The sequence below is a fragment of the Dryobates pubescens genome, chromosome 29 (genome assembly GCF_014839835.1).
Source record: "Dryobates pubescens isolate bDryPub1 chromosome 29, bDryPub1.pri, whole genome shotgun sequence".
Lineage (NCBI taxonomy): Eukaryota > Metazoa > Chordata > Aves > Piciformes > Picidae > Dryobates > Dryobates pubescens.
Window position 1 is genome coordinate 11638810 of NC_071640.1, and position 11276 is coordinate 11650085.

The following is an 11276-nucleotide window of genomic DNA, read 5'->3' on the forward strand; positions in this document are numbered from 1 at the left end:
AACGCCTGGGAGGATCCAGAGGAGCTGGCTGAAGTCACAGGACAGAGGTGCAGGCCCAGCAATTATTCTTCTCTTTAGCAGTACCTCCTAGGGCTGTTTCTAGAGCTTTTCATTTCAAGGAAACTACAAAGAGTAAAGAAGGGCTGAAGAGATCCCTTGCAGAGGGAAGAAGCCATGGCCAACAAGCAGGGCTCCCTCCCCTGAGTGTTTGTGTGGTGCCTGTCAGGAGAAGCTGGCAGTGGGAGGTTGGGAGGTGACTCGTCCCAGTGACCTGGAGTCATGGGAACAGCTGTGTCACCCCTGGCCCAGCATGCAGGATCCTGGCAGGATGCATCCAGCCCAGGCTGATCACCAGCACCCCAACACACAGCTCAGCAGGACCAGGCTTCCAGCATCCTATCCAGCAGCCCAAGTGCCCCAGCCTGGGGCAGTGGGGGTCAGGGGGGTCCTCTCCATCCTTTGCCTTTCAATCCCATCCCTCCAGCTCAAGCAGCCTTTTCCCTGGAAAATACAACTGGATAAAGAAACCCAGGTCAGGCTAAGGGGGCTGAAAGCATGGTGAAAGCATGCCACCCACACACCTGGCATCTCAGCCATGCCCACTGAGAAAAGTTCTCCAGGAGGGCCTTGGGTCCTATGCCAGGAGCCTCAACCCTCCAAGAGGCAGAGTGGGACCAAGGAAAAGCCACCAAGGGCAAAGCTCTTTGGCTTTGTCCCCAGATCCCAGCCTCAGATGTGCTGCAGGTGGAGCTGTTTGCTCTCAAGCCACCTGGGGCACCTCAGCCCTCCAGGGGTTGTGCCACAGTGAGGGCTTGGCCAGGTCCTAGGGAGTAGCTATGGTGAGCAGCTCCTGGGAGAGGTCCTCATGCCCCGTGGCTCTGAGTCAGTGTGAGAGGCCTCCTGTGTCACTTCCACTGCCTTCAAAGTGCCTGGCAGGGCTGGTGGCCTTGCAGAGGATCTCAGGGCAGCTTGGGGCTGGCAACAGTATGGACAGAGGTCTAGGCTGGGATTCTGGGGGACTGGGAACAACCTGAAGAGCCATTTGAGCTGGGCCCTGAGTCCTGGGGCAAGCTGGGACTGGGGCCAACCTGGCAGACATCCTTATCTTCTGGGAGGGAAGGCTCTCTCCATGGCCTGGAGCTGCCTGTGCTTTCCAACGATGGCCTCCGGGGGTACAACTGCCCGGGGGCAGGGAGCGTGGGGAGGGCTGGCACACACAGCACCCCCAGCCTGTCCCCTCCAGCACTGGCTGAGGGCTGAGGAGCTCCTCCTGCAGCAGGAAGCCAAGCCCCACGTTTGAGCACTGAGAAGATCTTTGTGAGAGGCAAAGACCTCGAGGAGCACAGGGCACTTGTGCACCTCCTGGCTTTCCAAGCAACGACAGCTTTGCTCTGGGAGGCACTCGAGGTTGGCTGGGATGGAGGGGAGGCAGTGCCAGATGTCCCTGGTCTCCCTGAGAGGAGGCAAGAGCCTAAGGGTGCTGAGCTGCTCATGGAGAGTCCAGAGCCACCCATGCAGCCCCTGGGGACACAGGGGCACAGGCTGCTGCCTCAGCAAAACCTGGGCAGCTTGCCTGGGGCAGGGAATGGGACCCCTGGCTTAGGGCAGGTGACTCTCAAAGGGATGAGAAGCAGCTCTGCAGATGGCCAGCTCCACCTGAAGTCAGCCTCCCCTCTCACACAAGGAGATGGTTTGTGCAGAGCCTCCCAGGGACCCCTGGCACAACTGAACACCCTGAGGCTGGACTGCAAGTGCAGACATCCCAACCCAAGTCTAACTGCCCCCCCAAACACTCAGACATCCCCACAGCACCTACAGCCCCAGAGAAGCCTGACATCCTCCCCTGGGGTGCTGCACTGCCATCAGCTGCTGCCTCTCCTGGTGCCACAGCAAAAGCCATCTGCAATCCAGCCCCGGGGTGCTTTGGTGGCCCTCCTGCAGCCCAGCACTGTGTGGTCACTGGTGGCATTCTCAGCTCCCAAGCCCAGGCAGTGTGGGTGGCACTCACCTCTCCTGTCATATCCTTGGGCTTTGAGCTCCTCTCCCAGAAACAAGAAACTTGGGTAGAATAAAGCAGAAACAACCCCTGTCCCTCTCCCAGCTGGCAGAGGAGGGGATTCCTGGTCCCTGAGTTGCTCCTGTTTCCTCTCCAGGGTGGAAACTGTTAAGTGTCCTGTAGCAGATCTCATTAAGCTATGGAAAACAGCTCAACAGGTTGGGTCCTGTGGACACATCCATCTAGAAGGTGGCTTAGTCTCATTCAGGGACCTTCTCCTAAGCCCTGCAAGAAGCTCTCCCTGCCCTCTGCCCAGCTGCTCTCATGGACTGCTCCATGGGAGAAAAATGCTTCCCCAGTGGATAATTTCAGGAAGAGAAACCATGGATAAGCTTTTCAGCTCAGCTAGGGCCATACTTCCCCAGCCTCCTGCCCACACCCTGCCGTGAAGCTCTGGAGGAGGTTGGAGCTGTGGGGCACACAGCTTTTGGCACTGCTGTGCCGTGTGGGGCTTGGATCTGGCTCACCATGAGCATCCCTCTGGGAGGTGGCCACACACACACTGCCCTGAGGTGGCCTGCAAAAGCCACCCAGCAAAGCTGGAGCCCTTGCACCCAGTCTGAGTCACTGGGGAGCACAGGCATGGCAGTGCAGCTCCATTGCTCTGGGAGAGCCATTCTGGAGGCTAGCCACACAAAGGAAACGAGCTTGGGATGATTTTATCCAGGACAGCTTGGGTTTATTCCTGATTACAGCTCTGGAAGCAGGAGTTTGTGATGGAAGTCTTTTGGAGACCAACAAGTAGAAAGAGGCAAATCAACCACCCAGTGCAAACCAGCCACAGGGTTAGCTGTAGGACAATTCACAGCACGTTGGAGAAGGGGATTGAGGCACAAACCCCAGACCTGAAGAGGCAATGTCATAAATGTGCTTTTCCTGAGGTGCTCTCCCTGGGGTCTCAACAACCAAGAACCTCTTCCTGGCCTGGCAGGGCTGGGAACAGGCCCAGGATTCCCACTGCACTTGGCCCAGACAGCCCCAACTGTCTTTTCCAGTGTGTGTTGCTTAATCTGTGTCAGTTGCTGTTTCCAGACAAGGAGTGTGGGGAGGTGCACCCAGAAGCACAAAGCAGAAGAGCTCTCAGGACGAGTTGCCACCAGCAGACCTGAAACAATCCGCTGGCTCTTTCTGCCCCAGCTGGCACAGCCAAGCAGCCTTCTAGACAAGCCCAAACAGACTTGCAGGGCAGAAATCTGGCTGCAGGTGCCAAAGGTGAGCTCAGGTGTGAGCTCAGGGATGAGCTCAGAAGAGCAGGAACTCGGGAGCAGGCCCAAAGCCGCAGCCTGCGGAGCGTGAGGTCAGGCAGGAGCTGGAGGAGGCAGAGCTCTGAGTGCCCAGACGTCTGCTCTGCACCTCAGCAGCCAGGCCCGAGAAAAGCAAAGGAAGGAGAGGAAGGAGTGAGACACAGCAAGCAGTAACCCAGTTACCATCCCCTTCCCCTGTTTACATCCCACAGTGTCTGCTCTCACAGCAGCCTTAATGACAAAGGCTGCCAAATGGGGGCGGAACAAAGCATCCCGCAGGGAATGGGAGGTGGCCTGGGCTGCGCTGCCCCCGAGGGCATGGCCACCTTCCCTCAGCATCAGCAACCAGTGAAGCATCTGGAGGAGAACACAGACCACACTGCAGAGGAGGCATAGATAGTCGTAGATAATCAGAGAATGCTTTGGGCTGGAAGGGACCTTAAAGATCATCCAGTTCCAACCCTTCTGCCACGGGCAGGGACACCTTCTACTAGACCAGGTGGCTCAAGGCCTCATCCAAGCAGGCTGCCATCCCTTTTCCTTGACTAGGACAGAGCCTGAGAAAGGACAGCTTGACCACAGCCTGCTGCTTACCCCTCCATAAGCCCAGAGCTTTGCAAATCCTGAGAGCAGGACTTGGCCTCTGCAGTAAATCCCTCCAGCGGGCTGACTTTGGCCACAACCTGCTTGCAGCCCATCCTGGAGTACTGCTTGTCCCCAGTAGTGTAGTAAGGGAGCTGACTGGCCAGGGCTTCAATATGCTTCTGGTCAGGGTACAGCCCTTCCCTCCTCATCTCCTCGAGGAAGCAGTTTACAACGTGGCTCTTCTCCAGGAGAACAAAAGGGATGATGTCTGCAGCCTTCCAGAGAGGGTGGACATCAACCAGGACCGGCTGGATAATGCTCAGCAGCTCCTCAGCTGCCCTTTGCTGCTGCAGCAGCTCAGCAGAGGCGTTCTGGATAACAAACTTTGTTATCTCACCGCCTCCTATGCTGCTGATCAGGATGTAGATGGCGTTGAGGAACTCGTTGGTCTGATTGGGTTCGAAGAAGCGGCTGAGGGTATCCAGCAGCACCGGAGACATCAGCTCCACCTCGTCCAGAATAAACAAAGGGGTCTTCTCCTCTGTTTCAGCTCTCGTGACCATGTCAGAGATCTTCTTAGCCAGATCCACCTCACAGGTGAGAGGGGGCAGCCCGGCGGGGCAGTGGTGCATGACGAAGTACTGCAGCACGAAGTCGTTGTCCATGACGGAGCGGAAGTGCTTGGCCAGCAGCCAGCCCACGTGGCTCTTCCCCACCCCCGGGGGGCCGTTCAAGGAGATCACCAAAGGTTTGTTGTGGATGTGGGTGGCCAGGTAGTCCTTCAGCAGCTCCATGATGCTTTCCACAGCCACCTTCTGCCCGAACACCTCCCGCTGCATCGTCTTCTCCAGCCCGTCCAGGTCGTATTTCTGGAGGTTGTCATCCAGGTTCTCTATGGCGTTGAGGATCTGGAAGAAGATGATGACGATGAGGAGGAGGAGGCAGCGCTTGGCCTTGCTCTTCTCCTCCGCTGGGAGGTACCTCTTGGTTTTGTCTGGGTACAGGACCGGCCGAGATCTCCGCCGGCTCTTTTTCCGCCGGGACTTCTTGGCGGCGTACTGCTCCACGGAGGTGTCGAAGGTGAAGTACTGGGAGGTTTCGAAGCTGGGCTGATGAAAGAAGGCCATGGAAGGGCCATAGAGGCCAGTCCTGGTCAGGGACAGCTGCCTCTGAAGCAGCCTGGTGTGCACAAGCTCTGCTGACTTCTCGCGAGGCAGCTCCAGCTGCAGGCGGCTCTTCCTCTGCCCGCGGTAGCGGCGCCGCAGGTGGATGATCGCCCGCAGGGGAGAGGAGATTGAAGACATTTTCTTTGCAGGAGCAGGGACCTGAGCACCTGCAGCCTCCTCCCCACTGCCCTCGCAGCAGGATGCCTCTCCTCTGGCATCACTGTTGGCACAGGGCACTTCCCCACGGCTGTCCGTGCTGGGCATCTCCCCTGGCGGGCTGCTCTCAGCACCAGGAGCCTCTTCCTTTGCCTCAGCAGAGGGCATCTCTCCTTCTGCACCTCTCTCCCCACAGGGCAGACCTCCTCCTAGATCCTCTGTGGCAGACATTTCTCCATCCACCTCAATGCAGGGCAGCTCTCCATCCATCTTGTCTGGTTCTTACAGCCCATTCACATCATCTTCTTTCTAAAGGGAAGGAGAAGAAGGGGGACTCATCAATCTCTGTGACCTGTAAGAAGGAGGTTACTGTCCCCAGGGAGGTGACCAGCAGCAGCCACGTTAGCCAGACAGCTCCTTTCCAACAGGCAGAATGATTGCCTGCAGCAGGCAGCAGTGGCAAGGGGGCAGAGGCAGACTTTCAGACCTCACTTGCTGGACACATGCAGAACTACAGAGGATCTTCACAGATCAATGTGTCTCACAAACCCAACCCTGCAGGGACAGGACCAGGGGCAATGGCTTCAAACTGGAGCAGAGCAGATTTGCATTGGATGGTAGGAACAAGTGCTTTACCATGAGAGTGGTTGAGCACTGGTACAGGTTGCCCAGAGAGGTGGTTGAAGCCCCATCCCTGGAGATAGTCAAGGGGAGGCTTCACCTGGCTCTGGGTGACCTGAATTAGTTGAGGATGTCCCTGCTCACTGCAGAGGAGTTGGACTGGATGAGCTTCAGAGGTCCCTTCCAGCCCAAAGCATTCTATGTGTCTATGATACAGAAGGAAAGCTCAGAGCTGGCTGGAGCCAAAGGCAGAGGCTCTGCCCCACGCTGCTGTGAGCAAGAGGCAGGACACAGGGCAGACAGCTCCACGCTCTGAAGCAGAGCTGCCCAAACCTGTTCCCTCCATCTGTTGAATGAAAGCAGGACACAACCCCACACCTCTGCCCCAGCACACACACACACACATCCCTGTGGGATTCAGGCTCTCTGGCACCCACTGAGACCTTTTGGGCCATCACAGCCTGCTTGGAAGTGGCTGCTGAAGGGCTCTTGGTGTGCAGGCTGTGGTGGCACAGCATCTCCCTGGGCAGGGTTCAGAGAACCATAGAACTGTTGAGGTTGGAAGAGAACTTTGAGGTCCTCAAGCCCAACCACTCACCCAGAGCTCACAACCCCACCCCAGCTGCTAAGCCACTGACACTAAACCAAGTCCCTCAGCACCACATCCATGAGGCTTTTACATAACTCCAGGGATGGAGACTCCAGCACCTCCCTGAGCAGACAATTCCAGTGCCTGGGAACCCTTGCTGGGAAAAAAATCTTCCTAATATCCAACCTAAGATTTGTCCTGGCTGTGCTGATGTGTGCCTCAGGCAGTGCCCATCAGTGCTGGTGAGCAGAGGAAGGGAGGGCAGCATCCAGCCACTTCTCAGCCTGCAGCTCCTCAGACTGTCCCTGGACAGGGAGGGCTCAGACAGGTCGCAGAGAACTGATGTGGTTGTGGCTAATCCTGCCAGCAGCACATGGCTGTGGAGAGAGGAGCAGAGCTGTCCCACAGCACCCCAACCCTGCTACTCCCATAGTAGCCCAACCCTCCTACTCCCAGAGCACCCCAGCCCTCCCACCCCCCGAGCACCCCAACCCTCCCACCCCCACACACTCACACCCCTGGACACACAGCAGCCACTGTGTCCTTCCTACAGGAGGCCCTGGAGCCCTGTAGGAGAGCACAGGGACATGAGAGCCCCTGGGACAGCCATCTGTGTGGAGACGATACGGACAAACCTCAGTGGGTGAAGAAGGAGGAAGAGGAGAGGCTGTGCTCCAGCAGCAGGATGTGATGACAAGACACAGAGCCAGCAGGAAGCCCCTGAGACAGAGCAGCTCTCCAGCCCTGGCCGCCGCACAGCGCAATCACCTCCATGCGCCGCAGCTCCAGGACAGCTCTGTCCCTGCCCAGCACGAAGCTGCTGGCGGCAGGAGCTGTGTCACAGGGGGAGGGCATTTCCCCACCCGCCCTCACCTCCAGACCACAGCAGCTGTGACGCGAGGGGCACTGGGCCGCCGTGACACTGCCAAGCCCCGGAGCAGGAAGCTGGCATGGGCAGGGCCACGCACGGCACCTTCAGCGACCGCCCAGAAGAATCAACCCTGGGCTTTGCCAAAAGCTCTGTGTCCCCGGGGAGGAGGAGGAGGAGGTCCCCGAAGGGTTTCTGATTAACTCGCATCAGCTCAGCAGGAAGTGCAAAATGTCACAGTCCGGAGGAGGTTTTGCTTCAGCACCGCCGGGCTGACGCAGGCTGCCTGCCGGCACACAGCGAGGGAGAGGCTGCCCAGGGAAGCTCCCAGCCACCTCCTGGCTTCATCCCACTCCTTTCCCAGCTCCACTTGGTGTGCCTGGGCATTTCAGAGAAGCCTTGCCCCCACCCCAGGGACGAGCTGGCTGTGGGAACCGAGCTGGGGCGAGCGGCTGCTGCAGTGCAACTCCCTGGGCGAGCTGGTGCTGTGCAGCAATTAGCCCAGAGTGCTAATTACTGACCCTGTGCAGCGTTTGCCTGTGCCCAGAGTGGAACCAGCCGGACGAGATTCCAGCAGGCAGGCACGGAGGCGGCAAGGGCAGGAGGGCTGGTGGCCACCAGCAACCCCAAACTCCCCACGCCACGCTGGGGTCACACCCCCGCTGCTCCACCTCATGTGCTCTGCCTTGCTCCACACGGTGCAAGGGGGTCCTGAGGGTCCCCAAAGGGCTGCCTGTCCCCAGAGCTGCTGGGGAGCAGCTCCTCTGGCACAGACCAGCACGGGCTGTGGTGTCCAGGAGCTGGGACACAGCAAAGCACAGTGTGGGGCCAGGTCAACCCTCCAGGCCATAACACAGTGACACACAGTGAAGCCTTCTCAGCCCCAAACCCATGCAGGTGAGGAAAGGGTTCAACAAATGCCAGGGGGGAGCTGAAGGAGTTTAGGCAACTCCCACAGCTTATTGAACTGTTGGGGCAGGTCCAGAGGAGGCCACAGAGATGATCAGAGGGCTGGAGAACCTCTCCTGTGGGGACAGGCTGGGAGAGCTGGGGTTGTTCAACCTGGAGAAGAGAAGGCTCCAGGGAGACCTCAGAGCAGCCTTCCAGTACCTGAAGGGCTCCAGAAGAGCTGGGGAGGAACTTTTGACAGGAGCTCAAAGTGACAGGACAAGGGGAAATGGCTTTGAGCTAGGAGAGGAGAGATTGAGACTGGAGATGAAGGAGAAATTCTTGATGGTGAGGGTGATGAGACACTGGAACAGATTGCCCAGGGAGGTTGTGGCTTCCCCCTCCCTGGAGGTGTCCAAGCCCAGACTGAATGAGGCCTTTGAGCAATCTGGTCCAGTGGGAGGTGTCCCTGCCCATGGCAGGGGGGTGGAACTGGGTGATCTTTAAGGTCCCTTCCAACCCAAACCATTCTCTGATTCTATGGGGAAATGTTTAGGGAGCAGAAGGATGGTGGAAGGGAAACATGAGATATCCCAAACACACCACAGGGTGTCAGCCCATAGCCCCTGCCGAAGCACGAAGCAGTTCAGCTCCTCACAGCCTTGAAGCTGACTCTCCTACCATTGCCACGTTCACACAGGGAGCCCAAGGCCCCTGCAAGGCCAGTGGAAAGTGGCAAGGATCAAACTTTCATCGGCTGGGAGAGGTGCTAGACCTTCCTTCCCAAAAGCCAAGAGCCCAAACAGCACTTCCATCAACCACCCCACTGGCATCAAACGCCCAGCCCTCCAGAGGAGCCAATTAAGGCAGGGTGGAGGGACCAGAACCCATCCTCAGCAAAAAAATCTGTCCAGTCATGCATTTAATAGTCCTATTAATAGCATGACTCAGCTCCTAATACCTGTTGGTATTTCTAAGAGCAGCTCCTGCTTGCTCGGTATTGGATCGGGGCCAGAGCAGGTGGCTGTGCCAGCCCCCCGCAGTGCCAGCCCAGCGGCGCTGCCAGCCTGCAGAGATGAGCTTTCAACAGCTGAACCAGATGTTGGGTGAAACTGAAAGGCAAAAGAAGCCGGCACTGAAGTCCCCAGCATCACGAGTGCTCCTGTAAACACCGAGTCCACTCACCCCGCGGGACGACTTCCACTTAGCTCCTGGAAACTCTCCTGAGAACGCCCCCCCACACACAGCTTTCCTCCTTTAACTCTTCCCCAAACACTGCGATGTGCACTCGTGTGTCACCCTGCTGCCGCCAAAACAAGGTTTCCACAACAGAGGAGCCTGCGTGGGCAGCCGGAGGCAGCGGGGCCGGAGGGGAGCGGGGCCGGAGGGGAGCGCGGCCGGAGGGGAGCGCGGCCGGGGGCAGCCTGCGGGCAGCCGGCGGGAGGAGAGCGCAGGGCTCGCAGGAGACCTCAGCCCAGCGCCCGCCACGGAAACGTGGCCCCGCTTAAAGTGGCAGCTGCTGAGTCCCAAGGGCTGGGGAGAAAGGAGCTGCAGCCCAAAGCAAAGCACTTTGGGTCAGCATAGCTGGGGAAAAAAACCCAAAGGCTGATCCCCAAGCTGGAAGCCAAAATCTTCCATCCAAAGCTGATTTTAGGGAGAAAGTGGAGTGAAGTTATGGCCAGGAGTGGAGATGCTGGCTGCTGGCAGAGGCCAGCACAGCTCTAGCACGGGGTATGGCCCCAGCAGCCCAAGCTGCTGCTCCTTGGGGGTCACCGCTTGGGAACAAGCTGCCAAACGCGGCTGGAGCCTGGGGCGTGCAGATGTTTGCCCTCTTCCGAAGCACGGCACAAGGGTGACAGCCAGAACCATGCAAAGCCCTCCCAGGCCACCCCAAAAACCTGCTTGCCACCAACCCCCACCAGCCCTGCTCCCAGCCTCACCGTTGTCTTTTTCTTGCCAAGCCCCAAATGCCAAGACCAGAGGAAGGGCAGCGAGTGGGGGCAAAGAGCCCAAAGCATCCAGAAGCAGCAGGGGCAGCGGGGTCCCTGCCAGACGGGGACAGGCTCTGGTGGGAAGGGGCGATGATCAGCAGATGATGGTGGGGGGGATGATGGCCAAGGGGTGCCCTGCGGGGTCGCAGCAGCACGGGGGAGCCCACCCCGGGGCGGTTACCTGCAGTGCCTCGCTCAGGGCCGGCTGCCGTCGCTCCCCTCCAGCCGCCGAGCCCAGCCCCCGGCCTCAGCCGGCCGCTCCTCTGTCCCCCTGCTCTCATCCGTACCGAACCCGACCGCGGGGAGGAAACGCAGAGGAGGAGTGGCCCCGTGGCAGCACTTCCTTCTCCCAGGGCCAGGGGCCGGCCGCTTCGCGCTGCCCCCTCTCGCCCCCAGGCCTCCTCGGCGGCTGCCGTCACGGCGGCGTCGTCTGCAGGAGCACGAAGGCGGCGGCGGGGCCGGCCCGGGCCGGGATGAGCTCATCGGCAGCCCCAGAGCCCCGGCCGCGGGCAGCGCAGCCCCACAGCCCGCAGCCTGTGGCCGGCGCAGGGCAGGGCGCTGATGCAGCGCAGAGGTCACTGGGGCTGAGGCGGCACCTCGAGGAGGGAATGGAGCAAAAACACACATGGGGAGAGCCAGAGTGGGTGCTAGGAAGAAATTCTTCACAGTGAGGGTGGTGAGAGCCTGGCACAGGTTGCCCAGGGAGGTGGTGGAAGCCTCATCGCTGGAGGTGCTTAAGGCATAGCATAGCCAGCAGGTCGAGGGAGGGGATGCTCCCCCTCTGCCCCACTCTGCTGAGACCACACCTGGAGCACTGCATCCAGTTCTGGAGCCTCTATCACAGGAAGGATCTGGAGGTGCTGGAAGGTGTCCAGAGAAGGGCCTCGAGGATGAGCAGAGGGCTGGAGCTGCTCTGCTGTGAGGACAGACTGAGGGAGTTGGGGTTGTGCAGGCTGGAGAGGAGAAAGCTCTGAGGAGACCTAATTGTGGCCTTCCAGTATCTGAAGGGGGCCAAGAAAGCTGGGGAGGGACTTTGGAGGGTGTCAGGGAGGGATAGGACTGGGGGGGATGGAGCAAAACTAGAAATGGGGAGATTGAGATTGGCTGTTAGG

At 59.1% G+C, this 11276-nt stretch overlaps 1 protein-coding gene across 4 annotated transcripts; it reads right to left on the reverse strand.

Moving 5' to 3' along the window:
• Window positions 1–2931: 2931 nt before the first annotated feature.
• On the reverse strand, window positions 2932–10460 carry TOR4A (torsin family 4 member A). 4 transcript variants are annotated; one of them, XM_054174466.1, is made up of 2 exons: window positions 10346–10460; window positions 2932–5516 (listed from the first exon to the last, which is right to left on the reverse strand). In XM_054174466.1, exon 2 carries the CDS (start codon window positions 5475–5477, stop codon window positions 3891–3893), a length of 1587 nt encoding a protein of 528 aa, XP_054030441.1. In that variant the 5' UTR covers window positions 5478–5516; window positions 10346–10460; the 3' UTR covers window positions 2932–3890. The 4 variants fall into 4 exon arrangements, with proteins under 4 accessions (XP_054030441.1, XP_054030445.1, XP_054030444.1 ...); XM_054174470.1 differs by lacking the exon at window positions 10346–10460 and adding an exon at window positions 7053–7160; XM_054174469.1 differs by lacking the exon at window positions 10346–10460 and adding an exon at window positions 7049–7160.
• Window positions 10461–11276: the final 816 nt, after the last annotated feature.